This window comes from Ceratotherium simum, chromosome 16 (assembly GCF_057802395.1).
Source record: "Ceratotherium simum simum isolate JZ-2026a chromosome 16, ASM5780239v1, whole genome shotgun sequence".
Lineage (NCBI taxonomy): Eukaryota > Metazoa > Chordata > Mammalia > Perissodactyla > Rhinocerotidae > Ceratotherium > Ceratotherium simum.
In genome coordinates this window covers 26,751,731-26,779,309 of record NC_141915.1, presented here as the reverse complement: position 1 = coordinate 26,779,309, position 27,579 = coordinate 26,751,731, and the positions used below count along the sequence as shown (strand labels likewise).

Here is a 27,579-nt window from a genome sequence, read left to right as displayed (position 1 = left end):
GATTTTTCATATCTACGTTCATGAGTAAGATAGGACTACAGTTTTCTTTTTTCATAAAGCTCTTATCAAGTTTCAGTATCAAGGTGATCTTGCATCATAAAACAAGATTAGGCATAATCTGACTCTTTTTTATTCTATGGAAGAGTCTTTGTAATATTGCCATTGTTTATTCTTAAATGTTAGAATTCTCTGGAGAAGGTTTCTAGGTCTGAAGATATCTTTATGAGATTTTTCTTTTCTTAGTAAACTTTTATACTCCCTTATACAACAAAGTACAGGAATTATAAGTGTATATCATAATGAATTTTCACAAGTGAACACACTAATAGGAGTATAATCCATAATGCAATAGTAACAAAGACAAAAGAATATATTCATAATTATCCTACTTAATTAGAGAAGTCATTTTGATGTACTTACCATGGAAAACTGCAACTGCTTTATACCTCAAAAGGCTAATTTACCCACAAAGTTTCTAATATCCAATAACTTACTAGGAGAAATTATCATTTGGGGAGGAAAAGCATCCCAACTTTCCAATCTTTTCTATATAAAATACCCACACCTTTGAAGTGAGATCAAGGATCATTCTCCTTCTGGAAGGATTTTAGGAAAATAATGAGAGTATTTTAAAAGAATCTCAAAATATTCATGCTCTCTAACTCAGGAGTCCATAAGTACACAAACATTATATAAATATAAGAAAAGTATTTCAAAAACACTTCATGACATTTAAATTAAGTATAAGTTAAAAGAGCAGGGTACAATATATGATTGGATTAAACGTGTTAAAACTATCAAGAAACAGGTGACTTTTATATTCATGGTTATATTTTTCCTTCATTTTATAAATTTATAAACAAGAACAGGAATCAGCATTAAAATCAGGCAAAAACAATTAAACAAAAATTAAACATTAACCACTTTATTCCAGAGTTAATGGCAGAATTTTATATATTGCCACAGCTAACAATGAATTTCAATCAATACCAATTCCATTGGTAACCAATGGACTATTGGAAATTGACTGGATTAGGGGGTTGTCATCAACATAATGTCTTCGAGTTTAAATGTGGAAGACAAGTATATTCCTAACAGTTCACAATACTGTGGTACAGAAAAGTGAGGAGTTCGGATTTGTTCTTTTCAAAGCATATTAAGTTGAGCCTCATCCCAGCATGTCCACTTTCAGTTATCAGTTAAAACAGCTAAACAGTTACCGAATGAAGCAGGTCACTTTCCTTTTATGCAGGCACACAAACACATAATTAATTATAGCACAGAAGAGCTGAAAAATTTTCCTCCATCACATATCTGAAAATTATTCAAATGATAATACAATGAGCTAGCTTGACGAAAGTGTATAACACAGATAAGTCTAAAAGGAATCTAATACTTGAGAACTAGGTCTCATTGGTATATTTTGTGGATCTATTATAAACTAACTGAATAATAACACAATGCTGCCTAATTACTCTGTCTCAGCTTTCTCTTCACTGAAATAACCATCATAATTTTTGCATACACAATGGAGAAAATTAAGCAATTTTTATAAAGATTTCTAATTCTAAAATATAGTGTTGTAAGCATAAAGACATTCAGTATTTCCCTTGAGTGAAAAATATGTAATACTTCGCTCATCAAACCAAGGAACACATTCTAAAGCACATCATTTGTGATCAATCTTGAAGTATTTTTGTATTTCTTTTACATAAAACAATGTGACCTTTGATTCCCTCCCTGTGGTTTGCTTTAAACTGTTGTTCTTTTCTGAATAGTTGTGCTTTCCATTACATGGCGTCATTTAGATTCACTATGTCATCTCTATTATTGGAATTGTTTCGTTGTATACTTCACAATTCAAAAGGATAGTGATTATAAGAATACCTTATAATCAGCATAAAGTTTACCAGCCATCATCAAAATAACCCTCTCACACACACAAAAAGAACTCACTTGACAAACATGCAGGGGGCAGCCCCGTGACATGAAAGAATCTTTGAATGTGCCAGGGGTTTGACTCGAGTTTTCTTAAGGAATAATATTCTTTTTATGTCAAGAAGATTCATAAATGTCCAAAGATGCAAAGGGCTGTCAGTATAGGTAGAACAATGCAAATCACAGAAAAAGAAACCAGAAGTCACTACTTAAACCATGTAAACCTTCTTTTGAAAGTGGTATTAATTAGATAACAGACTTGAATCTCAATAACCGACTTAAATATTTAAAATTGGATAAATACAAACCCTATAATCATTACAATATAAAATATTATTTATGAATCTTAAGAGATTAAATACCTAATCATTTAGTCACGAATTCTCATGAGTGACAAAATAATTCTGACTGATTTCTTAAGTTTATCCCACATTTGTGAATGGAAAGGGAAGGGACAATCTCAATACAATACAGGAGAGAAACTTGATAATTACTGCACATAATCACAAGCCTCAGAGACTACCGGATACTCACTTTAGCCGCACTAATGACTGTGGCAGTATAAGACTGAATGTTGTCTCCACAGGCTCCACCACGGGACTGATGACATCGAATCAACTGGAAAAAGAGAGACAGAGAGAGAGAGAAACCAGAAAGTCATTTCTATTAAACTGTTTAACTCTACAGGCTATTAGGATAGAGCTTATTTACCATGCATAATGATGGTGGTAGGTGGGAATGTTTGCATTAGTGTATTGCAGACAAACAGCTAAAAGCCCTGCTGAGACACTTTTTCCCCTTTTTATAATCTGTTGGTGCCACTCAGGCAGTTTCGTGCTCAAATACGATTTTTAATTACAAGATGAACAGTCTTTAAGAATTCATAAACTCTGAAATGGTAGGATTTGGGATCTGGCAGCCTTTCCACAAATAAATTTTAAAAACATAATCAAAGGATTTAGACATGACTTCCTAACATTAAATATTTAACATGCTAGCAAATTGGAGGTTTTGTCCTCTTAATTCCTACATAAAGATTGTAAAAGGAAACAAAATACACAAAAGAATTTGCCATATTTCCATTTTCAATTGTGTCAGTGGAAAAGTGGTACAAATTATGCATAAAATAACTATGACACATATAGTAGCTGTCCACTTCAGAGGGCTTACTAGTTTCACCATTAGAATGAAAAAGACATGCCCTTATTCATGCCTGACATAAATAAATCAACCTGCCAATTGTCAAAGTGAGTCACTAGTTTGACACGCATGATTCTCTCATGTGCTGAGCAAGAAACCAGGATTAAATTCTCCACTGCTCCTACATTTCCTAAATTTAGTTTAAAAAAAAATCATTAGCCAGACTTTTACATTTAAAATTTTTTTAAAATAAAACGTCAGTAGAGTATTAGAACAGCTCTATTGTGATATAAACTATTAAAAGCCTATAGAATTCAGAAAAAAAATCTACCTCTCCCAAAACATAAAAAAAAAATGCCTTGTATAATTTAAAACCAGGTCATTTGATAAAAATTAATACGTAAATCTTTCATTTTTTATTCTAAAATCAAAATTTTTTCCATCACTGACATGGAATTAAAAGACAATCCGTCCAATAATGATAATATGCTATAATGGAATATCTGTAAGTCAGATATGAGATGTCAAGCTGCCACACTGAAGGGTTGCTTAAGTAGATTTCAAGGTCAGTGGTGAGGAATTTTCCGAATGGCATAGGATCAACAAAGGTAGTTTCACATAGGGGAAAATAGGGAGTTTGAAAAGTGCATTTTCACTAATAAAAATAATCTCTCTCAATCACTCACTCACTCATTCATTCACAAACACACATTCAAAGAGTTATGCAAATTATCCCCCTGCTGCCTTCTGCTGCACGTGCAAGACAAGATGTTATCTTAGAAATACTATCATCTTTACACTGCTTCAGGTAATTAAAATAATCAAGGATAAATATGTGAAAAAAGCAATACTATTACTTTCTCAATTCAACTAAAACTGCATCAGCATTTTTACATAAACATAACTAAGACAGAAACTTTTGTTTAAAACTTAGACTCATTAGAAAATGACATTTGCATCTCAGTTCATCAAAATTAAAGATAAATCAAAAATTCCTGTAGCGCAAAACTCTATCAAATGGACTAATTTCCAGGAAATATTGGTAAGTGAAAAAAGCAATGTATAAAATAGCATATATATTACATTATCTTTCGGAAAATAAAGGGAAATATATATAACATATAATGAAATATATATGCATAAAAATAAAACAAATATAAAACCAAATGCATTATGTTTCAAATGAAAACTTTAACAACAATAAAGGAAGGCAAAAAGAGAGCAATGAGGACAAACTAATCAAAATAATGTATGAATACAGCATTTGACTGCACACCTTCAGTTTTAGGCACAGATGGGACAGAAGAGAATTGCAAGAAAATCCTGAACTCTTTTTATTTGGTTTGATTTTTGTAGTGGTATGAGCAAGCAATTCTGCCACTACTTTCTGTATTATAGGATTGAACAAATGAAGTGAATGTGCTGATGTCAGGGCCTCCTATGCAAAAACACGGTACATATTAAATAGGAAATGGGGATGAAAAGAAAGAATCCTGTGGAAGGATCAATGTAAATTCTTCATTTCCAAAACATGTATGTGTATATGTGTATATATAGGTACACAAGTATATATATAATGTGTGTGTGTATATATATATATATGTGTAGTATTTATGTGTATATAGAAGTGTATGTGTATATATAATATGCATACATTTCCAAACTTTCTTCATTGAAAGGGTCTAGAAGCAAAAACATCCCAGTAACAATGAGCACACCTACCAGACAAAGCTTACTATCTAATACTATTGCCCACTAAAAGGAACCAGGAGAATCAGAAGTAGCAGATCTCCAGGGCTGAAACAGGGCAAGTACAAGATGAACTTGGACATGTTTTACGATAGCAAGTACGGAAATAGTAAAAAAAAAAAAAAAAATTTTGAGGAAGGCATGTCACAACATCACAAGAACCAGCCTAAAGGGGCTCTCACTGATCAGCTCTGGGACAATTTAAAAACAAAATAAAGACAGAAAAAAAATGAAAAGCCATTGAAAAAACAGAAATCCGTAAGTCCATGTCAAAAATGTAGATATAGAAAAATAGAAAAGAAGGGAAAGTTCTTGATTATAATAGCAAGTCAAGTGCTTACTGGTAAAAGTAGAGAGTGAAGGTGGAAAATCATTATTTTGCAATCCTCTTAGTAAAGACTGGTTTAGGCAAGAATCATCAATGGATGCTAAAATTAGGCTAAAATGTTGATGAAAAGCAGGATATGTGCACAGTCTTTCCAAATTACTTACTAGTTACAAGGGGAAAAAATAGTGATTATTCAGTGCAGAAATTGGACAAGACCTTAACAAAATTAGCATCACCAATAAAGGACAGATGTATATCATGTGCCTCCAGATGTGATGCCGTGAGAAGCACAGAACAATCCTCATGTAGTATTCCAGCCAGAAATACATAACCTGAATATAATCAAGAGAAAACATCAAAAACTCAAAAATCATCCTATTAAAAAAAAAAGAGTAGAGGGTAGAGATAGGGGGTTGCATTGTACAAAATTATCAATGTTGTAAAAGACGAAGGAAGACTGTGTAACGTTCTATATGAAAAGAGTCGAAAGAGACATTCCAACAAAATATCATATCTGATCCTAGATTGGATCCTCCACTACAGGAAAAAAAAATTTCTACAAATGACATGATATGGTTAATTAACAAAACTGGTATATGGATTGTAAATTAGATAAAAGTACTTTATCAATATTAAATTGGCCGATAACTTAAGAATTTAGGGGTAATGTGATACATGCAACTTACTCTGAAGTGGTTCAGAGGTCAATCTGAGTAAAGGGTACATGAGTGTGCTTTGTGCTATTTGTACTATATTGATTCTTGCAAGTTTTCTGTAAGTTTTCCGAGTTAAAAGTATATTAAAAAGGGGCATTGAAAAACAAACCCAATCAAGATATTTGGCCTCTTACTTAAAATTTTTGTTAAAGAGCATTTTCACTAAAGAGACTGTTACTTCAAAATTTAAATTTTGCAATTCCACACTCCGCCCAAAAGCCAAAACAATCAGAAACTGTTAATTAACACTAGCTCTTATGTAAATACTATGGAAAGACATTTATCTGGAAATAATTCTTCCAAAGGATGGTACAACCATCTGATTAGTAAACTCTTTAAACTTTCTGGTCTCTGTATGTAACACTAGATATTATTGACACATATCTCCACAAAGGCAAGACAAGTGGCATACATCCAGGCTATGCATCTATGAAGGGAGCTCCTTCTGCTAGAAAACAATATGTAACTATTTGTATAACACCTACAATTCTAAATGGGTAGTTTACCACGTGAGAATACATCTACAAGAGCCAAAGGACAATTTATGCATCTTCTTGGATGTCTCCAGTACTCAAGGAAATCTATTACAGGTGTAAACATTAGAAGATACCATTACGTCACCGCAGTGAATTGTATGCCTCTTGTCTTTTTTGAAAAGAGAATCAAGAAATCAAAAGAAAGAACAGGATGGAGCATCAATACGGCATTCAGTAAGATGCAAAATATCTACCTGTAGCAGACAGAATTTTGGAAAAAGCATCAAAGAATTCATCTAGAAAAATAACTTTCTTTAGTAGTTTCCGGATTTTGTGAATTCCAGAGGCTAGGGATTTACGTCCTCTGTGGTTTCAACAAATAATAACTGTACTTACCATATCCAGACTTGTGCTAAGAACTCTTCACTAAACATTATTTCAAATTATTCTCAATACACAATAACTATACAAACAAGCAAAAATGAAACAAAAAATGAAAATCTTATTTTAGATCTGTAGTGTTTTTTAGATTTCATTCTATATTCACATGCAGGGCACTAAATGGCTTAAAAAGGATTTCACTTTTTCTTTCTGAAAATTCAAATTTGCCTTTTGATTTGAATTGGACATAAATAAAACTTTCAGTGTATAAACATAATATGTTCATTCACTATGATGACCTTACTAGATAAATGAAATTGATAAATAACTGGAAAATTCAACAAAATGTGAACATCTTTGATTTAACTGTTAAGACAAATGGCTGAATCCTTGTTTAGATTTAGTTGTAGGCATATAGCTAAAGTCAATTAAATTATTCTATGCCTCAGGTTTCCAATCTACCAATAAAAACAGAAGTCATTCCTGCCTCCTGATTTCTAGCTCCACAGGAACTACTGTGGTAATATCAATGCTGTGCTCTAAGATTAATGGAGTAAAGTTCTCCATATAAAACTAAGCCTAGAAAATTATAGTTGAGCCCAAATACTGATTCCATACAAGAAAGGAGATAGGACAATTACTGGGTGCCCAATTAAAACCAACACCAAACCAAACAAAGCAAACTAGTAAGTTAAACCATAAGTTATTGGTCAGTAATCACCTTTGGAAAATTCTTCAACACTTGCTCCATTACAAATAATCAAAATACGGGCCATGCCTTACCTTGTTTTCTGCATAAGCCAGCCAGCGGCTCCCAAGAGCAACAGGATTCATGTTGGGCCCTGGACAAGGATAGCAGCCTGAAAAATTTCAAATGGCAATATTGAGAAATTTTGTAATAAATTTCCCATTGTGCATCATATTTTGATGCCACAAGAACAAAATAATCAAATGCTTTTCTTTTTTCAAGTCTCACATTAAATTCCCATAATATTAGTCATTATTTTAATAGCTAAATGAGGTTCATTTTTTTCTCCTCTACAGTTTCCTTTTGGTTTTGACTCTGTTCCAATAAGAGACAAATCTGGGAAGAACTGGTAATCACTTTTAGAAAAATTGGGCATTTTATGCAGTTATTCCTAGAACAAGAAGCTAAGAGGAACATTTTAAGTTCATAAGTCTACAACTTCATAAGTCAAACAAGAATGTTTAGAGAGGAAAGAGAAAGGATACAATTGGTTCAAGAATTTAAGGTCAGAAGATAAAGAAGACATACATCTAAAAGGAAATGACAATACCATGGTAGGAAAAAAAAACAAGCACTTAAGTATGGAGCCAATGAGAAGTAATCCACAAAGTGTGCCTCAGTAGAAAAATGTTGGGGAACTAATTTACATAACCCTATGTGTTCACATTAAGTACTCAACTTCATTTTTCTTACTTTCAGCCCAGCCAATAACAAACTAGTAGGAAGGATTATTTTGCAGTTCTCTCCTTTCAACAAGAATAAATATTCCTAACAGTGGTGGATACCATCCATGCAAAGAAACGTCAAGGCCATCTTCCTGAACTCTACTAACCAAGACACAACACAGTTCAGTCAAGATGTCAGTCATCCTACAGCCTCTCCCCTCTTGGCTATGACAATAAGGTCCCTGAGTCTAACACCCTCATCTGTCAACTATGCAAAATAAATTCCACTGTCTCACAAAACTGCTTTAAAGGGACTACTCAAAGAAGACTGGAGAATCAAAGAACACAAAAGGCCTAACCTAAAGAACTCCTGGTTTATCACTCCACAAGTATCTGGTTAATATTTTCACAAATGTTTTTCTCTAAAATGTACACAAGAGGATCAAACTGAGGTTATCTAGTTCATACTTTCGGTCTAGATTTGGAATCTAAATTTATACAATCATGAGACAGACAAAATTTTATAACAATAACCAATAAACTTTGTCATGGGAAGCCATGGCAAAAAATAGCTAAATTACATGAAACACATAAGCATAATAGCAAAAAATAGCATGATCTGAATTGTAAACTGCACACCTGACAATACCCTACCCAGCTGAAAGTCCCAGTCTATGTTATTGTCATCAATGTATGACAGTCTTTTATTCAAAAGCATACTTATTAATAAGAAAAAGAACAATAATTAACTACTTTGACATTTACTGTCAAAAATAAAAACTTATATGTTCTGTGATATATTTATTTATTTTTTTGTTTGTTTATTTTCTATCTTCTTCCCTCTTGACTAGAGGAATATGTAAGGTCAAGAATTTGTGTCTGTTTTGTTCACTGCTGAATCTCCCCTGCCTAGAATAATATCTGAAAAATAGCTTAATAAAGATGTTTAAATAATTTAAACAATGCACTTAAATTAATCAAAGCATACTTATAAGGCACTGGCAAAAAAGTCATCTACACAAGAAAAATTTTCAAATATTCAGATAGTGTGTTCGGCTAAGAGCCAGATTTCATTTTAAAGCCATTTTTTAGGGCCGGCCCCGTAGCTTAGCGGTTAAATGCGCGCACTCCGCTACTGGTGGCCTGGGTTCAGATCCCGGGCACGCACCGACGCACCGCTTCTCGGGCCATGCTGAGGCCGCGTCCCACATACAGCAACTAGAAGGATGTGCAACTATGACACACACCTATCTACCGGGGCTTTGGGGGAAAAAAAAAATAAAGCCATTTTTTAATAGAAATCTTTCTTGAATGTATATTACATGCTTCCCTAAATTCAGAAAGCCTTTTGAGTAGCAATGGTCATCACTCTGAAATGTTAGCGTTGCTGTTTCACCAGCACTAGAAGCACACATTGCTGTTGCTTCCATTACACAATAGTTTTCATTTCAGCTCTTTCAACTACCATCTACTTTTTTTTTTTTTTTAAAGATTTTATTTATTTATTTTTCCCCCAAAGCCCCAGTAGATAGTTGTCTGTCATAGCTGCACATCCTTCTAGTTGCTGTATGTGGGACGCAGCCTCAGCATGGTGGGAGGAGCGGTGCGTCGGTTCACACCCGGGATCCGAACCCGGGCCGCCGGCAGCCGAGCGCACGCACTTAACCGTTAAGCCACAGGGCCGGCCCTACTACCATCTACTTTGAGTTTTCATTTTTAAAGAAGATAAAGAACTTACAAAGAAGATAATGACCCTAAGAGAAAGCCCATATGTCATATGAAAGAAAAGGTATAAGCTTTTTTTTTTCTGCTCATCATTTAAAAAAACTTTTTGTTCACTTCAACGTTTGAAGAGGTGTGTTTGGGATGTTTTGGGGTTTTGGAAAATTGACTTCTGGGTAACTGTGACATTATTATATCCAGTGAATGCATATTATGAACCCATACCATGGATACATACACAGGAGAAAGGCCCACTAAAATAGTACAAAGACAACACACTTTAACATATATTTTGCAATATTTATGTAATAGATTTCATTATTACACTCCCATTGAGTAAACTAATCTTATTCATACAAAAATGTACTTTCATATATGTGCAACACATATTCCATAGATATTTTCAGAGCTGGAGAAATGAGTATAAATATACTCTATAAGAACGTTTCCCCCTTGTAAAAAGTGATGAAAAAAAGGAACCAACTGGAAAACAGAAATAAATAGCTGTGAAACGCAGCATTAAATTAAGGTAGCTAATCTCCTGAACTTTAAAGTCACATAATCTAACTCTCAATCAATTCTGATAACCATTTTGCTGCAAAAGATCCTAATAAGTATATTCTCCTTTCCAAATACTAAAGGATACTAAAGAAAAAAGTAGTTTACAATTCTTCACTTCACTTTTTGAGTCAATGTTTTTAGAAACTCAGTGGACCTCAAGAATTACAGTGTATTGGAATGAAAACAAACTGTTTTTCTGCTCTTCAAAAAACATTTTACAGCTGGAATCAGCAGAACATTGGCCACTCAGCACTATCCCCACTTTATAAGCATGACTCCTTTAAAGATTAACCATTGCCTCCAGCTAAACTTTGAAAACAAGTGAAGGAAAAAAAACCCAAACTTCCATAATACCAGGACTAATTCTAACATGTTTATAATGTTTGTGAACAAAGTAAAAGACAACTGGACATTAAAAAACTCAGATTTCCAAATTTAAATAAAGGTAAAATCCAAGAAAAGCACACTGAATGAAGATTCTTCCATTCTAAAGACGTAATTTAAAAGGCACATGAGATGCAGGCAATTTTAGATGTCATCTTCCCAGAAAGTTGGTCCTAACGGGGAGGTGACCTGAACTTATTTTGAAAAATAAAGGATTTAACTACTCTTTGTAACATTCTGCCTTATCTTTCTCAGTAAGAACAATTCAAAAGATTTCAGATCTTTTTGAAAAAAACAGATGTCTGCATTTAAGGTCGGATTGTCTTTCAACAAGGGTACCAAGACAAGTCAATGAGGAAAAACAGTCTTTTCAACAAATGATGAAGGGTTAACTGGATATCCATAGGCAAAAGAATGAAACTAAACCCTGACCTCACACAGCATACAAAACTTAACATGAAATAAGTCAAAAACTTAAATGAAAAAGTTAAAAGTAAAGAGGTTAAATCTTCATAACCTTAGATTATGCAATGCTTTCTTACGTATGACACCAAAAGTACAAGTGATAAAAGAAAAAACAGACAAATCGGACTTCATCAAAACTAAAACTTTTGTGCTTCAAAGGACATCAAGAAACAGAAAAGACAACTCACAGAATGAGAATTTTGCAAAACATACATCTGATAACTGACTTGTATCGAGAATATAAACAGAACTATTACTACTTAATAATGAAAAGACAAATAACAATATAAAATTTGACAAAGAAGATATTGGACAACAAATAAGCACATGAAAAGATTCTCAACATCATTAGCCATCAGGGAAATGAAAATCAAAACTATAATCAGATACCACTTCATGAGATACCAATAGGATGGCTATAATCAAAGAAAGATAACAACAATCATTGGCGAGAAGATGGAAAAACCGGAACCCTCATACACTGCTGGTGGGAATGTAAAATGGTGCAGTCACTCTGCCTAGCAACTCCTCAAATAGTTAAGGATAGAATTATCGTGTGACCCAGCAATTTGACTCCCAGGTACGTACACGTGAGAAATGAAAACATATTTCCACACAAATACTATACCTAAGAGAAGTGAAAATATATATCATCATAAAAACTTTCATTCATGAAAGCATTATTCCTAATAGCCCAAAAAATGGAAACAAACTAAATGTCCAGCACCTGATGAATAGATAAAATGTGCTATTATCCATACAGTGGAATATTACTCGGCAATAAAAAGAAATGAAGACTATAATAACCATTGTCTGATATACCACAGTTTATTCATCCATTTACCCACTGAAGAACATCTTGGTTGCTTCCACGTTTTGGCAATGGGAATAAAACTGCTATCAACATCTGTGGGCAGGTTTTTACATTGGACATAAGTTTTCAGTTCCTTTGGGTAAATACCAAGGAGTATGATTGTATGGATAATATGATAAGAGTATATTTAGTTTTGTAAAAAACTACCAAACTCTTCTCCAAACACTCTCCAATTTTGCATTCCCACCAGCAATGTATGAGAGTTCTAGTTGCTCCACACATCTTTGCCAGCATTTGGTGCTGTCAGTGTTCTTGATTTTCATCAGTCTAATAGGGGTGTGGTGGTATCTCACTGCTGTTTTAATTTGAATTTCCCTGATGACACATGATGTGGAGTATCTTTTCATATGCTTATCTGCCATCTGTATATCTTCTTTGGTGAGGTATCTGTTAAGGTCTTTGGCCAATTTTTTAATCAGGTTGTTTTCTTCTTGTTGAATTTTAAGAGTTCTTTGTATATTTTGGATAACAGCGCTTTATTAGATGTGTCTCACATATATTTTCTCCCAGTCTGTGGCTCGTCTTCTCAATCTCTTGACATTGTCTTTTGCAGAGCAGAAGTTTTCTAATTTTAATGAAGTCCATCTTATCAATTATTTCTTTCATAAATTCTGCCTTTGGTGTTGTATCCAAAAAGTCATCATCATATCCAAGGTCATCTAGGTTTTCTCCTATGTTATTTTCTACAAATTTTATACTTTTGTGTATTACATTTAAATTTATAATCCATTTTGAGTTAATTTTTGCAAAGGATGTATGGGCTATGTCTAGATTCATTTTTTTTGCCTGTGAATGTCCAGTTGTTCCAGCACCATTTGTTGAAGAGAATATCTTTGCTCCATTGTACTATCTTTGTTCCTTTGTCAAAGATCTATTTCTGAGCTCTCTATTCTGTTCCGTTGATCTATTTCTCTATTCTTTTGCCAATACCATACTGTCTTGATTATTGTTGCTTTATAATAAATCTTGAAGCTGGGTAGTGACATGGAGGAAACTTGAATGCATATTACTAAATGAAAGAAGCTAATCTGAGGAGGCTGTATACTATATGATTCAAACTATATGACATTCTAGGAAACGCAAAACTATGGAGATAATAAAAAGATCAGTAGTTACAAAGGGGAATGGGGAGGGCAGAGACGAATAGGTAGAGCACAGAGGTTTTCTAGGGCAGGGAAAATACTCTCTATGATATTACAATGATGGATATATGTCATCATACATTTATCCAAATCCACATAATGTACAACACCAAGAGTGAACCCTAAGGTAAACTATGAACTCTGGGTGATAATGATATGTTAATGTAGGTTCATCCATTGTAACAAATGCACCACTCGAGTGAATAACGTTAATAATGGAGGAGGCTATGCATGTGTGGGGATGGAGTTATATGGGAAATCTCTGTAGTTTCTGCTCAATTTTGCTGTGAACCTAAAACTGCTCTAAAAAAATTAAGTCATTAAAAAAGAAAAAGAATACAAAAAGAATAAAACCTAATAGATCCTACAACATGGATGAACTATGATTACATCTATGTTCAGAGAAAGACACCAGGCACAAAAGACCATATACTCTATGAAGTCCAGAAAAATCTATGAACACCCTCTCCAGAAAGACATAAGCACATAAAATACTAAATACCACTTCAGAGATTTATTTGACCATCTAACAGCTGGTTAACGACACTCTTAAGGTTCCATGAGCTTTGAATTTAAAACTTCTGATTTGTTTTTGCTTTATTTTTCATGTATATGAAACGTTACGAATTTAAGAGTACTGCCATTGTAAGATTCAATGGGTAGGAATTACACGCAGAGAGTAGGAAAGTCACAAGTTAGTTCATTGCACACATATTCACTGAACGTCCGCTATGTACTGGGCACCTGCCTAAGCTGTGAAAACATCATGGTGGCCTAGTCCATCATATACACATGGGGACACAAAAGAACAGGGATAGATTTGACTTTTAACTTGAACTGGGCTTAGATCTCACATTAACCTGCCAATCCCTTCTTATAATTGTTACAAATTTGCTTCTGAACATAAAAAGGAAAGCTCCTCTTTCCAAAATTGAAAATAATTTTGCATTTTAAAGATTCTTTAAATTCGTTCCTTACATTTGTTATTCATCATTAACATAAATGAAGAACACACATACTAACACTAAGAAATAACATTAGGATTGTAAGCAATAAATTTTCCTTTTCAAAGTAAAAACAGAGGCCAATGGAAAGAGTTACTTTCTATACAATCCTTTGGTCTCTCTGGAGACTTCATAGCTATCTCTTAATTTAAGCACACTGGAAATGACTGTTAATGACATCTATCAGTCTTTGCCTTTTGTTTTCTTAACCATACATGGGTTTTGGATTTCCACATCAAACAGCTGCTCAAGGCCACCTTTTCCGTACAGCCAAATACAAAGGGGTCTCCTTTCTCATCATATTGGCTGCATTCCCTTTCCAGTTCTCTGTCAGCTCTCTTTACCTCATCCTTCCACCCTTTGGTACAAATTCCCATGACGCTTTCTCTGATGGACACAGCTGTCTCTACTTATTTTACAGTCCCATCATTGTATTCATACATAACTAAGGCACTCACAATTGTATTATACAAGACCTTTTCAAACTATTTTAGAAATTAAATGCTTGCATGATCAAAACAATATTCTCATTAGGTGAAGAATTTGTCATTCTACGTGTGATTTGGTCCTACTTCTTTAAGAACTAGAAATCAATCAATGGAAAAAAACTATGTGGCATGGCAAAATGGACTACCACAAATGCTATTCTCAGTATGCCCACTGGCTCCCCTGTCTTCCAATCCCTATATCCTGCATCTTCTCAGTGCCCTAGGCAAAACTGGCTTATATGCATGGAATAACCCAAATTGAGAGATGCACATATAATCTATACCATGCCTCCTTCCACCAGCCAAAAATTTCAGTCTGTGTAAAGGAATGGGAGAGAAGATCCAGAGATTAGAGGAAAGTAAGCTTCTTGCAAGTTAGGAAATGGCTCCATTTTTCCCTTGATTTTAAATATTAGGTCATGCTAAATTTTGTTTGAAATGTTGATATAAATTACTTTAGGTGAAGCTGTATTTCAAAGAAAAGAAGCTAAATTCCTTCATACACATATTTGCCAAATATCGTCAATCTTACCAACCTAACATCACTCACATAAATCTGTTCTCTAGGGTTTTGGAGTTAAGTAAAATAACATGTAACTAGGAATGAAACACTTCTTAATGGAAGTATGAAATGAGATATATTACTATTATTAGTCAGGGTATTCACAGATGAAGAGGTTGGGCAGACTTGTGAAATTCTACAATAAACAGTATTCAGAGTATGAGGAGAGAAATCACAAACTTTTGTTGCTGTTGATGCTTTCTGAACTTTGTATTTTTTTTGCTGAGGAAGATTAGCCCTGAGCTAACATCTGTTGCCAATCTTCCTCTACTTTCTATGTGGGTTGCTGCCACAGTGTGGCTGATGAGTGGTGTAGGTCCACACCCAGGATCCAAACCTGCAAACCTGGGCCGCCAAAGCGGAACGCGCCAAACTTAACCACTACGCCATGAGGCCAGCTCCTCTGAACTTTTTAAATGTAAACTATGTATTTAAATACAACATACACATAGAAGTACCCAAATCAACAAAGTAAACATATACACATATATAAGCAGCATCCAAAACAGAAAATAGAACATCACAGAATCCCAAAAGCTCCCTCTCACACCCTCTTCCAGTCCTAGTCTCCCAAGGTTAGGCACTATCCCACCTTCTGACAACTATACTAAACATCTGTCATCAAAATATATCACTGGGTTTTAATACACAGTTCATTACACTTATTCCATCATTTATCCCCAGAAACGACAGTTGTACATTTATATAGTCATGTGCCACATAATGACATTTTGGTCAATGATAGACTGCATATACAACAGTGGTCCCATAAGACTAGCACCATATAGCCTAGGTGTGTAGTAGGCTATACCATCTAGGTTTGCATAAGTACTGTAGGGGAGGAAGAAATTTTCTCTACCCTTCCACGTTCTTCTGGCTGGTCTACGAATTAAATTGACATGAGACAGATAAACAGAAGAAAAATAAACAAAAGTTTAATAACATGTATACATGGGAGAAACCCAGAAAAAGTAACTTACCAAAACGGCTGAAGCCCTCACCTTAAATACCATCCTCAGCTAAAGACAAAAGAATTGTTGGGGGTGGGGAGAGTCAGGGACTTCAAAGGGAAGGAAGGCAATTCACAGGTAGGTGAAAAGGAGCAAACATGTGGAAAACAAGTGTTTGGGCACACAGAAACACAAGAACACAGAGGGGAGCCCAACAAACAGGTTTTCTAGGTTCCTCGCTGTCTACCACATAGGTCACGTTATGCTAAGGTAATAGCTCACTTCCTAAGACAGGTTTTTTTAACCTGAATTCTTTTAGGCAGTTAAGGGGGCAGTAACAAGAAAAACCTTCTGAGTCTTTTGTTTCTTAAAAATAATCAGCCTAGCGCTGGCCCCATGGCTTAGCAGTTAAGTGCGCACGCTCCGCTGCTGGCGGCCCGGGTTCGGATCCCGGGCGCGCACCGACGCACCACTTCTCCGGCCATGCTGAGGCCGCGTCCCACATACAGCAACTAGAAGGATGTGCAGCTATGACATACAACTATCTACTGGGGCTTTGGGGGGAAAAAAATAAATAAATCACACACACACAAAAATAAATAATCAGCCTAAAATAATCCTCATGTTAAAGAGACACATTTTCAGGTGCAAATTTTGTTCTCCTTTAGAACACTCTATGATGTTCTCACAATGACGACATCGCCTAATGACGCATTTCTCAGAATGTATCCCTATTGTTAAGTGACACATGACTGACTATACTACCCCATTTTTCAATATTTTAAGTATCATACATTTCAGCTTTAATGAAATACAGACTAAATAGACTGTATGGCATCCCCAAACCATGACAGCCATTTTACAAACACTACTCTGAGAGAATAAGTGATAATCCTAATGGATCAGGAATTACTGAAAATTCACTACTGGGGGCCTCAAGCCACTTGACCAGGACTTACTTATAAGCTGCATGCCACTTATAAAGCACCTGACTGCAATACCAGAAACACTGTTGATCCTTCCAGATGTCTTCTTCCTATCGTGAACAATTCACAGAATGCAAGAGAGACTAATACTTTAATAATATTTGTTTTGGGCCGGCCCCGTGGCTTAGTGGTTAAGTGAGCGCGCTCCACTGCTGGCGACCCGGGTTCGGATCCCGGGCTCGCACCGACGCGCTGCTTCTCCGGCCATGCTGAGGCCGCGTCCCACATACAGCAACTAGAAGGATGTGCAACTATGACATACAACTATCTACTGGGGCTTTGGGGGAAAAAATAAATAAATAAAATCTTTAAAAAAAAAAAAATAATAATAATAATATTTGTTTTGATTATTCATTGGGTCCAGTAATGTGGAGGGAAGCATTTAAAAATACACGGCAAAGACGTTCCAAAAGGATATGTACTAAAAAAAGAAAAAACAAAGGCATTAAGAAAGAGTAATAACTCAATCTCCCATTCACTTTTATCAAACTTAATTGATATTTTGAGCTTGCTAAAAGCTCATAAAAAAGAAGCTCCTACTCCAAAAGGGGAAAAAATACTCAGATACTGGAGAGATACTCAAGAGTTAATGACTATAAAGATATAATTTTCAAATAAATTCACTTTAGAAAATTTCTGGATTTACTCCAACATGATACATAAGAGAGAAACTTCGCTCATATATGCATACATATATTCATTCCTTTAAATATCCACCAAACACTTACTTGTTAATTTTCAGCTCAGACCTATATCATTTTCCCTAGAGATCAGTACTGATCCTATATGAATAATTTTTTTCCTCAACTGATAACTTTTGATGGAATTGCATTACATTCTCAAGCATTATGGCTAACTAAACGACTTGGAAAAGTACCACTGATGCTTTGAAACCAGAAAATAGTCGTGATAAATGTTTTCATCTTTAGTGAACTGAGTTTTCTTATTACAAGAAGCAAAAATAAACATCAGTGATATTTTTAAGTTAGCTAGAACATAATGGATATATTATACTTTCCATGATGGACCTTACTTCCTTAATCCAAATAAAGCTGAATAACTTTGATCTCAAAGAGATTATTGTCTAGTGGGAAAGACAGAACAAGTAGACAGAAAACGCATACAACGAGATAGAAAGTATTTTAACAGAGGCAGAGATTTGATGTTATAAAAGCCTTCCCAAAAGGTGTTGGGTAACATAAGAGGTCAAATCAATCTGGGCAATATAGAAATGTAGTAAATAAAATTAAACAGATTAAAATGCTAATCACCATTGCCATTCTCCAATAGAAGGCAGCATTTCCTAAGTATATTTGGCCAGGCCATCCTGATTTGCACAGCTTGTTGAAGGTCTAGTGTTCTGTGGACAGACTTTGGGAATTGGTATCTTTGGGGATTTAGAAAAGGAGAGGCTGCTTTATGCTACGGGGGTCAGGAAATATTTCATATAAGAACCAATATCTACACTGGGCCTATAAAGACGCAGAATTAAGACATTGTGGGGAGAGAGGGTTCCAGCGAAAGACCATTTCAAGCAGGAAAACAAGGCAACATCTGCAAAGAAGCGAGAATAGCGAGTGGTTGAAAGGAAATGTAAAACAAGCAGCATGAAAATGAGTTACAGAAACAAAGATTCAGCAAGGATATTGGATTTTGATAAAGAAAGTTTTTGTATGCCAAAAACCTTGGGAGTTCAGTTGGTAGGAAATGTACAAAACGACTCCATGGCCCTGTTGTCCCAGGACATTTCTAGTTTACACTTGTTGACCAGAGTTAAATCAAATGTCACATTTATTCAAATCAAAAGACTTCAGTTTAGAAGATAAATTATATGATCATTCGGCAATACATAAAACATGATTTTGTAAGTTCTTATCATTTAGATATAGACAATAGTATGTGCAGATTAAATTCTATAACGTCTGGGTTATGCTTCAAAATAATTGGGGAAGGGTATAAATGAAAAAGATTGTCCATGAGTTGATGATTGCTGAAACTAGATGATAAGTACACGGTGGTTTGTTATTACTACTTTCTTTAAATAATCATATATATTTCCCAAAATAAAACTTTTTTAAAAAATGACATTCATAGGAGATGAAATGGTATTTCTGTGGAGTTAGTAATTTAACAAAATACAATATTTTAGCTATACCACTAAATGACTACATGTTTATCAAATAAGCAAAATTACTGAAAATCAAAGGTACATTTAACCATTTTAAGGAAGTAAAAATTCACCTTTCTGCCAGAACTTCATAATTTCAAGTAAGAATGAAAACTAAGAACAATACATACTTTAGTCTCTCTTCTTCTGTTTAAAGGTATTTTCACTATAAATGGCTTCATTGAGAAATTATTGTAAAATCACAGAAAAATATAAAATTTAATTGCTTTTTTTGAAAATGTGCCAGTTTCTATATTGATTGTGCCAATTTATTCAAAAGCTTTACATATTTACTTTTTTTTCTTTACTGCCAGACAGAAAAATCTGCAAGTTGATTGCAAGGCAGGACATTCCACAAACAAATTATTCTATTGCAAAATACTCCTCCAGGAAAGCTGCAAATATCATCAAGGAACAAAAACAAGCATTTTTTAAATAAATTGTATTTATAGCCTACAGTACCGCAGGTTTTTAAAAAAATTCTTCTTATATGTAGGTCTTTATTTGAAACAAATACATTTCTATCACTTCTTAGTTAAATGACAGACATTCATGTTACTAGAAACGACTTTCACTCATGTAGAGGTATACAATTAAAGATATAAGCTATATCTGCATCATTTTATGCAAAATCTTATTAGACCATCTAAGCTGAAAAATTACTATTAAGTTTAATTTTTGTTTTAAAATTCTATACTGAATTATTGAAAACCTATTTTTAGTTATCCCCTAAAAAAACTACAATGTAAATAGGCTCTATAAGACAATATCTCCATTATTTATTTATTTATTTTATAATTTTATTTATTTATTTTCCCCCAAAGCTCCAGTAGATAGTTGTATGTCATAGTTGCACATCCTTCTAGTTGCTGTATGTGGGACGCGGCCTCAGCATGGCCGGAGAAGTGGTGCGTCGGTGCACGCCCGGGATCTGAACCCGGGCCGCCAGCAGCAGAGCTTGAGCACTCAACCGCTAAGCCACGGGGCCGGCCCCAATATCTCCATTATTAACTTATATTTACTAACTACTCTTTAGTCACTGTGACAACTGAAGTCATACCCTAGCATTTATTACAAAGAAAGAAACTGACATCTATTGGCAAGTGTAATATTACTTTCAACATACACAGTCCAGTAGAGCCTAACATTTAAATAAGGTTTAAATTTCAAAACGTACATTGCAATTTAAATAAACTAACTCAACAAATAATGATTTAGGATTTTTTCCCCCAATTTAACACTCAGTTGAGGCAGCCAGAACTATCTTCATTTTTTAAAAAGAAAATAAAAGTAGCGGCCGGCCCGGTGGTGTAGTGGTGAAGTTCACGTGCTCCACTTCAGCAGCCCGGGGTTCACAGGTTCAGATCCCGGGCGTGGAACTACACACCACTCATCAAGCCATGCTGTGGCAGCGTCCCACATACAAAACAGAGGAAGACTGGAACAGATGTTAGCTCAGCAACAATCTTCCTCAAGCAAAAAGAGGAAGATTGGCAACAGATGTTAGCTTAGGGCCAATCTTCCTCACCAAAAAAAAAAAAGAAGAAGAAGAAGAAGAAAAAAAATGTAGCTGTATGCTCCTGACCTGATTTTAAAAAGTGAAAGTGGCTACCAAGAAATATAGGCTCTGAGTGTAAAATGAAAATGGAGTCACGACAGAGATGTCTGACTTCGCAGAAGCCAAGACACACCTCTGTGGTTAATGAGGAAGAGCAGAAGACTATTCATAAGATGCAAAGAAAATGCTCAGGAAATGCAGCATCTGAATCTGGCTGAAATGTTCACCCTCTGTTCATTCACTCCTCCGCAGCCCACAGACTTGGAAGACACAGATAGATTCACACATGGTTCCTTAGATAGGCTCTATTTCTCTAATTATTTTAATTATAATAAGAATTAATAGAAATATAATGTAATATATTAATGCAAAAGACCTGTATAAGAACAAAGAATTAAGGGGCGGGCCCAGTGGCATAGTGGTTATGTTCACGAGCTCTGCTTCAGCGGCCCAGGGTTTGCAGGTTCGGATCCTGGGTGCAGACCTACACACCGCTTACCAAGCCATGCTGTGGCAGGCGTCCCACATATAAAGTAAAGGAAGATGGGAACGGATGTTAGCCCAGGGCCAATCTTCCTCAGCAAAAAGAGGAGGATTGGCAACAGACGTTACCTCAGGGCTAATCTTCCTCACCAAAAAAAAAAAAAAAAAAGAACAAAGAATTAATATGAAAAACAGGCCATGTAATACCCAAAGCTTCCCATATTATGTATATACTACCTTTGTGAATGAAGATGTTATTAACAAATATATGCTCCCCAAAACTTTTAATTTATCTAACATATAGATATAACAATAAAAGATCTTGTCTAGTTATCGACATTTAATAATTATTAAAGCACCAATAAATTTCTGATTGGCACAAAATAAATGACTGATAACTCGGTTCATGTACTCATTCATTCAAGAAATATTTAATGAGAGTTACATTGTGCCAGCCAATGCCCTAGGTGCTGGATATACTAATGTAAATTTGTAAATGGTGTACATGAGGTTTTGTGATACAACAAAAAAAATCTCAGTGAACAGGATATCTGTTATTATCTTTGTAGATCTCTGAGTGAAACCATTATAAGCTCAAGGAGATGAGTCATCGTTCTCTTCTTCATAGTCTACAAAATGAATTAATTATTATATTCTGTTATATATAGTATAACATGTAGTATATAATATATGCAATTACATATAGACTATAATGTATTGATTATATCAAGAACACGAGCTCTTATCAGCAAGAAATAATGTCTACTACCCACTGCTTAATACATGGTAGATACTAGGTAAATATCTGATGAATAAGTGTGAAAATAGTTGTGCTATTTCAGGAGATGCAGCAATATGATCGGGATTCCCTAGTCATAGCAAAACTGAGATCTCTTCCAACAGAACTATTTCTGCAGCATATACATATCAGACTTTCTGGGAAAATAGCTGTAGCATGGATGGTGAATTGTAGAACTTAAAACATAGAAGACAAGAGTGAAAATTATTGTTTTACTAGACTGTAGTGGAAAAAAAAATTCTGACTCCAGACTTCCTTCGGACTCAGCTCCTGCTGGAATTTCCATCCGTCTGGCCTGCCCTACTAATCTTGGACTTGCCAGCCCCCACAATTGCATGAGTCAATGCCTTAAAAAAAAAAAAAAAAAATCAATCTCTTTCTTTCTCCTTGTGTGTGCATCCAGATTCTAGGCTTATTTCTGCACTTCTCGGCAGTAGCAGAAATTGTCGGAGGTGGGGGAAAGGAGGAGGGAGAGAAAGAGAGAGACTGACACATTTCACTGAGTTTCAAATCCTTCGTGTATGATAATCCAGCTACTTCCTCAAGTATGTTATGTTAATTAAGTAATTTAACAACTGCTTTGAAAGTATAACGTAGCTATATGAACCTAAATTAATCACAACTACTCAAGCAGGATACATAAGGAGAAACTCAGGCAATATAGTACAAAGCTTGCTCAGTAATATGAAGAAAATGTTTTGTGGATTGAAAATACATACCATATTATAGTACTAAATAAGACATCCACAGAAACACAGGAATGTCCTAATAACTGAATACCCATGAAATACTGATGTTATACAACTACAATTAGTTTGCTGATTCTGTCAAGTAAATAGTATAAACTCATATGCATATGATAGGAAATAAATCAAGTTGGTACATACTTGTGACAAAAAATTTTTTTGTGAAAGTACAGCTATCAAAGGCAGCAATTTTCTCCTGCAAGACAACAACGAGGATCCTAAAATTAGAGGGGAAAAAAAATAAAAGAAAATGTGAATGTGAAATTCTATAAATTGAATCATAAATAAGTTAAATCATCTAGATTTAAACAAGTATCTACCAATGCAATTTTAAAAATCAAACATTTCTTACAACATTTAGACTAGAAACATGTGCCTCTTAAAATGTAAAAATATAACCACAAAATCCACAATATAATCAAGATAGAAATGATAGAGGAAGAAAAGTGACAGGAGAACAAATTATACCTTAAAAAATTATTTTCCTCTAAATAAAATTTTATTTTCATTCATTATAAATCAAATAAATCTATCTTCATTAAGACTGTATGAGATCAATAAACTGCTGGCTATTTACTAAAAGTGTTTTTCCAGTGCTGCCTCAAAGTCATGGAATTAAACATAAAATGGATTTATGTAACCTGTCACTTAAAATGATTGCTGAATTTTCCAACACGAGAGCAAAAAAAAAAAAGGAAGAAAGAAAACTCAGACAACTATTATTCAGTGTAAATGAGTTGTTTCCGATTGACTCAGTATATTAAAATTTAATCAGAATCTGTATAAACTATATTTCTCTTAGAACCTGAGATTTATACAAATTAGGAAAATAATTTAGTTATGAAATTTCTTAAAAACCAAATTCCTAAAACACATCTGAAATGAAGTTATTTTATAAACTACATTTTAGAGTACTGCTTCTTCCAGGACATTAGTATAAATAGCCAAGTTTCAAAGTTATTTTAAACAATAAATAAAAGATTATAATTGTTGTTAAATATTTAACGTATATTTTTCAAAATTTGGGGAAGGTAAATGTGAGTAACAGATGTTAATAGTGGGTAGGGGAAAAAAACGTTGTATTTAACATGCATGCTTTATTAATCTTGTTCATTTACTGATGCAGAACAAAATCCTTAACACAGCTGACAACACATAATAAATGATTCCGTCATGGCACTTAACATAAGAAACCAACCAATCATCAGACCCAGGTTAAAGGGCTTAGGGAATCCATAGTAAGAAGATGACAAACTCAAATAAGAGCAAATGCAGAAAAGACAAATCAGAGATGAAGTTTTTATATAATGCAGCAGTCCCTCCTCAAAAACACAGTAACACAAAATGATTTCCACAAGGAAGGTTTAATTTATTATGAATATGGGCTGGGTTCAAAAGACTAATTATGCCATATGGCTGATTTGCAAAAACAAATGCAAAATCAACCAGGGAAAGACCTAGTGAATCAGGCTTGACATCTTACAGAGCCAAGTCTATGCAGTATCCTGAAATCTACGTGATAGCTGTCCCTCTAACGTTTGCCACATTTGAACTCATACAATTTCTAACTGGAAAGTCAATTCCAAAAAAAAAAATTATATAATGTATCCAAATCAATAGATTTTTTGTTGGAACATATTTTCACATAGTTTTTCTTTAAAAAAAAGATAGAAACAGAATATGAATCTTTGCTACATCAACCAAATATCCAGAGAATTTCATTTCTACTTTTCATTGATGACATTTCATATTCATAAATCACTCTTCTATCTGCTTTTATTCCTACTCACAAGTTTAATAATCATTAATTACTTATGATGAGCACACTGATGACTATGAAAAAATAAACTGTCAATTTTCAAGGTGATTTATATCTATTAAAATATTGAATAATTTCATTATTTCATGGCCAAAATGAAAAGAAATAAACACATAAATATTTGTTGTAAGAAAAGTAAATCCTAACTATATTTCATGTGCATCGTCCAGAAACACAGTACTTGGAACAAGTGCAAAGTTGAGGGAAAAACCAATTTTTCCCTTCATAGCCTTTGTTCAACAATTCAAAAAAATAAATAAGAAATACTTTTTAAAAAATTTAACATGTTATTCTGTTTTCTAGTATATTTATGTATTTGTAAACAGGTAAATTGTGATCTAAAAATCTATTTGTACTTATCTCCCTTTTCAAATGTGTTAAAGTTTCTCTTTGGCTAAATAATATGTAATTTACTTTATGACAGCACAAAAAAACACTTGAAGGAGAACTATCATTACAGTTTTCCAAGTTAAATATATTACCTGCTGGATCCATCCATTTGATAATGCTGACTTTGAATAATTGGATGTGTCATTGGATAATTACATTATCCCAGCAATAATATGAGTGTTTCTCCTATTTTCTATAATTTTGAGTTTCATACTATTTGAAGTATAAATAAGTATAATAATTAGATCTTCATTATGAATTACACACTATCCTCTTCTTTGTCCTGTTTAATGTTTTTGTACTTGAATTCAAATACTTTTATCCTTAGTATCATAGCCCATGTGTTTAGTTTTAGTTTTAGTTTGTATTTGTCAGCTATGTCTTCACCCTTCTGATTACATTCAACCTACCTGAGTCACTTTTTGAAATATCCCTTTAAAATCTAACCTGAGAGTCTTTTATTATAAAATGTATTTTATATTGACACAGCATAAAAAATTTCATTTTCCATCTTCCATGTGTCTGCCTTCTGATGAGATAAAGGATTTATAGTTTGCATTCACAAGCTTAATCAAGACATTTACCATCGTAGGACTTCACTTTTCTCAAATGTAAAAGGAAAGTGTTGAGTAATAGAAGATTCTTTAGGTCCCTTTCTCCTCTAATGTTCTGTGGTTATATAAATTAATTCTTCATTATCACTAGGTCGGGTAGAAGTTCAACCCAGGTCTGAATATTTTCCTAGAGATTTTAACAAAATAGATTTCAAAGAAGGAAAATCTTCTAGTGCCTATGTTAGTTCCACTGTGAAGACTTAAGGATTAAGAATATTTAAAAGCCTTTTTTGCAATTCAGAAATATGCTGTGTTTTGATGAATGCTAACAGGAAAATTACATTTCACATCATAAATCAGTAACCACATAGGAGTACATACATTATATATATTAAAAAGTTATAGGATACATATGAAAAGGTTCCTCAAAGCAATACTTAACCTTTGTATGTTTGCTCAGATACTTTCTATTCTTTTCCATTTCATTTTTTAAACGCTGGTTATGACTCAATGAACTTAACTCACAATTCACTAAAGGCTCAAGACTGGAAGTCTGAAAACATTAAGAAATCTTAAGAGCTACTCTAGGGCCGGCCCCGTGGCTTAGCAGTTCAGTGCATGCGCTCCGCTACTGGCAGCCCGGGTTCGGATCTGGGCGCATACCGATGCACCACTTGTCCGGCCATGTTGAGGCCACGTCCCACATACAGCAACTAGAAGGATATGCAACTATGACATACAACTATTTACTGGGGCTTTGGGGAGAAAAAGGGGAAAAAAACAAATAAGAGGAGGATGGGCAATAGATGTTAGCTCAGGGCCAGTCTTCCTCAGCAAAAAGAGGAGGATTAGGGCCGGCCCCGTGGCTTAGCGGTTAAGTGCGTGCGCTTCGCTGCCGGCGGCCCGGGTTCGGATCCCGGGTGCGCACTGAGGCACCAGTCCTCCAGCCATGCTGAGGCCGCGTCCCACATACAGCAACTAGAAGGATGTGCAGCTATGACAGACAACTATGTACTGGGGCTTTGGGGGAAAAATAAATAAATAAAAATCTTTAAAAAAAGAGGAGGATTAGCATGGATGTTAGTTCAGGGCTGATCTTCCTCACCAAAAAAAAAAAAAGGGGGGGGGGCTACTCTAGTTGGCAGAATTCAGAAGGTGTTTTTGTGACTTTTTTTAAAATAAATCAAAGATAGTCAATGATATTGGTAGAGCTCTACGTGCCAAGAGGTATGTTACCCTGTACCAGAAATACATGAAAAAATGCTTACCGCTTGTTGCAGTGGAGATCGTAGATAGGTGTTTTAAACTGAATAGATTTGACCATCTCCCCAGTACGAAGTGAATACAGATCCACACAACAGTAGGGCGGACTTGTTCTAAAAAAGAGACAAAAGCCATTATTTTTAAATAGGTAGGAGGGCGTGTAAACTCTACATTTTCTTATTAACATAATCTTAAAAGCCCTTATTAACATAATAAAAGCAAGTTGATTTGAACTATAAAAAAGGATCATAACATATCCCGATCAACTCATTTCAGGAATGCAAACTTAGGGAAAGAATAAAAAATGAAACTCATTCATCAAATTAGTAATATACAAAAGAAAAATCATAAGATTATCTCAATAAATGCAGAAAAGAATTTGATAAAATTAAAATCCAGGGGCCGGCCCCGTGGCTTGGTGGTTGGGTGAGTGCGCTCCACTGCTGGCGACCCGGGTTCGGATCCCGGGCTCGCACCGACGCGCTGCTTCTCCGGCCATGCTGAGGCCGCGTCCCACATAC

The 27,579-nt window shown here is 34.6% G+C and overlaps 1 protein-coding gene across 7 annotated transcripts in view; it reads right to left on the bottom strand.

Annotated features, from left to right (window-relative positions):
• Positions 1–27,579, bottom strand: part of BCAS3 (BCAS3 microtubule associated cell migration factor) — a 562,723-nt gene that overhangs the window by 407,824 nt on the left and 127,320 nt on the right. For all 7 annotated transcript variants that reach the window (XM_014790917.2, XM_004434813.3, XM_014790915.2 and 4 more), the window contains exons 8-11: positions 27,064–27,171; positions 23,174–23,250; positions 7,512–7,588; positions 2,473–2,556 (exon numbers count right to left, since the gene is read on the bottom strand). In XM_014790917.2, the coding sequence (XP_014646403.1) occupies positions 2,473–2,556; positions 7,512–7,588; positions 23,174–23,250; positions 27,064–27,171 (346 nt within the window). The remainder of the gene's footprint in view (positions 1–2,472; positions 2,557–7,511; positions 7,589–23,173; positions 23,251–27,063; positions 27,172–27,579) is intronic.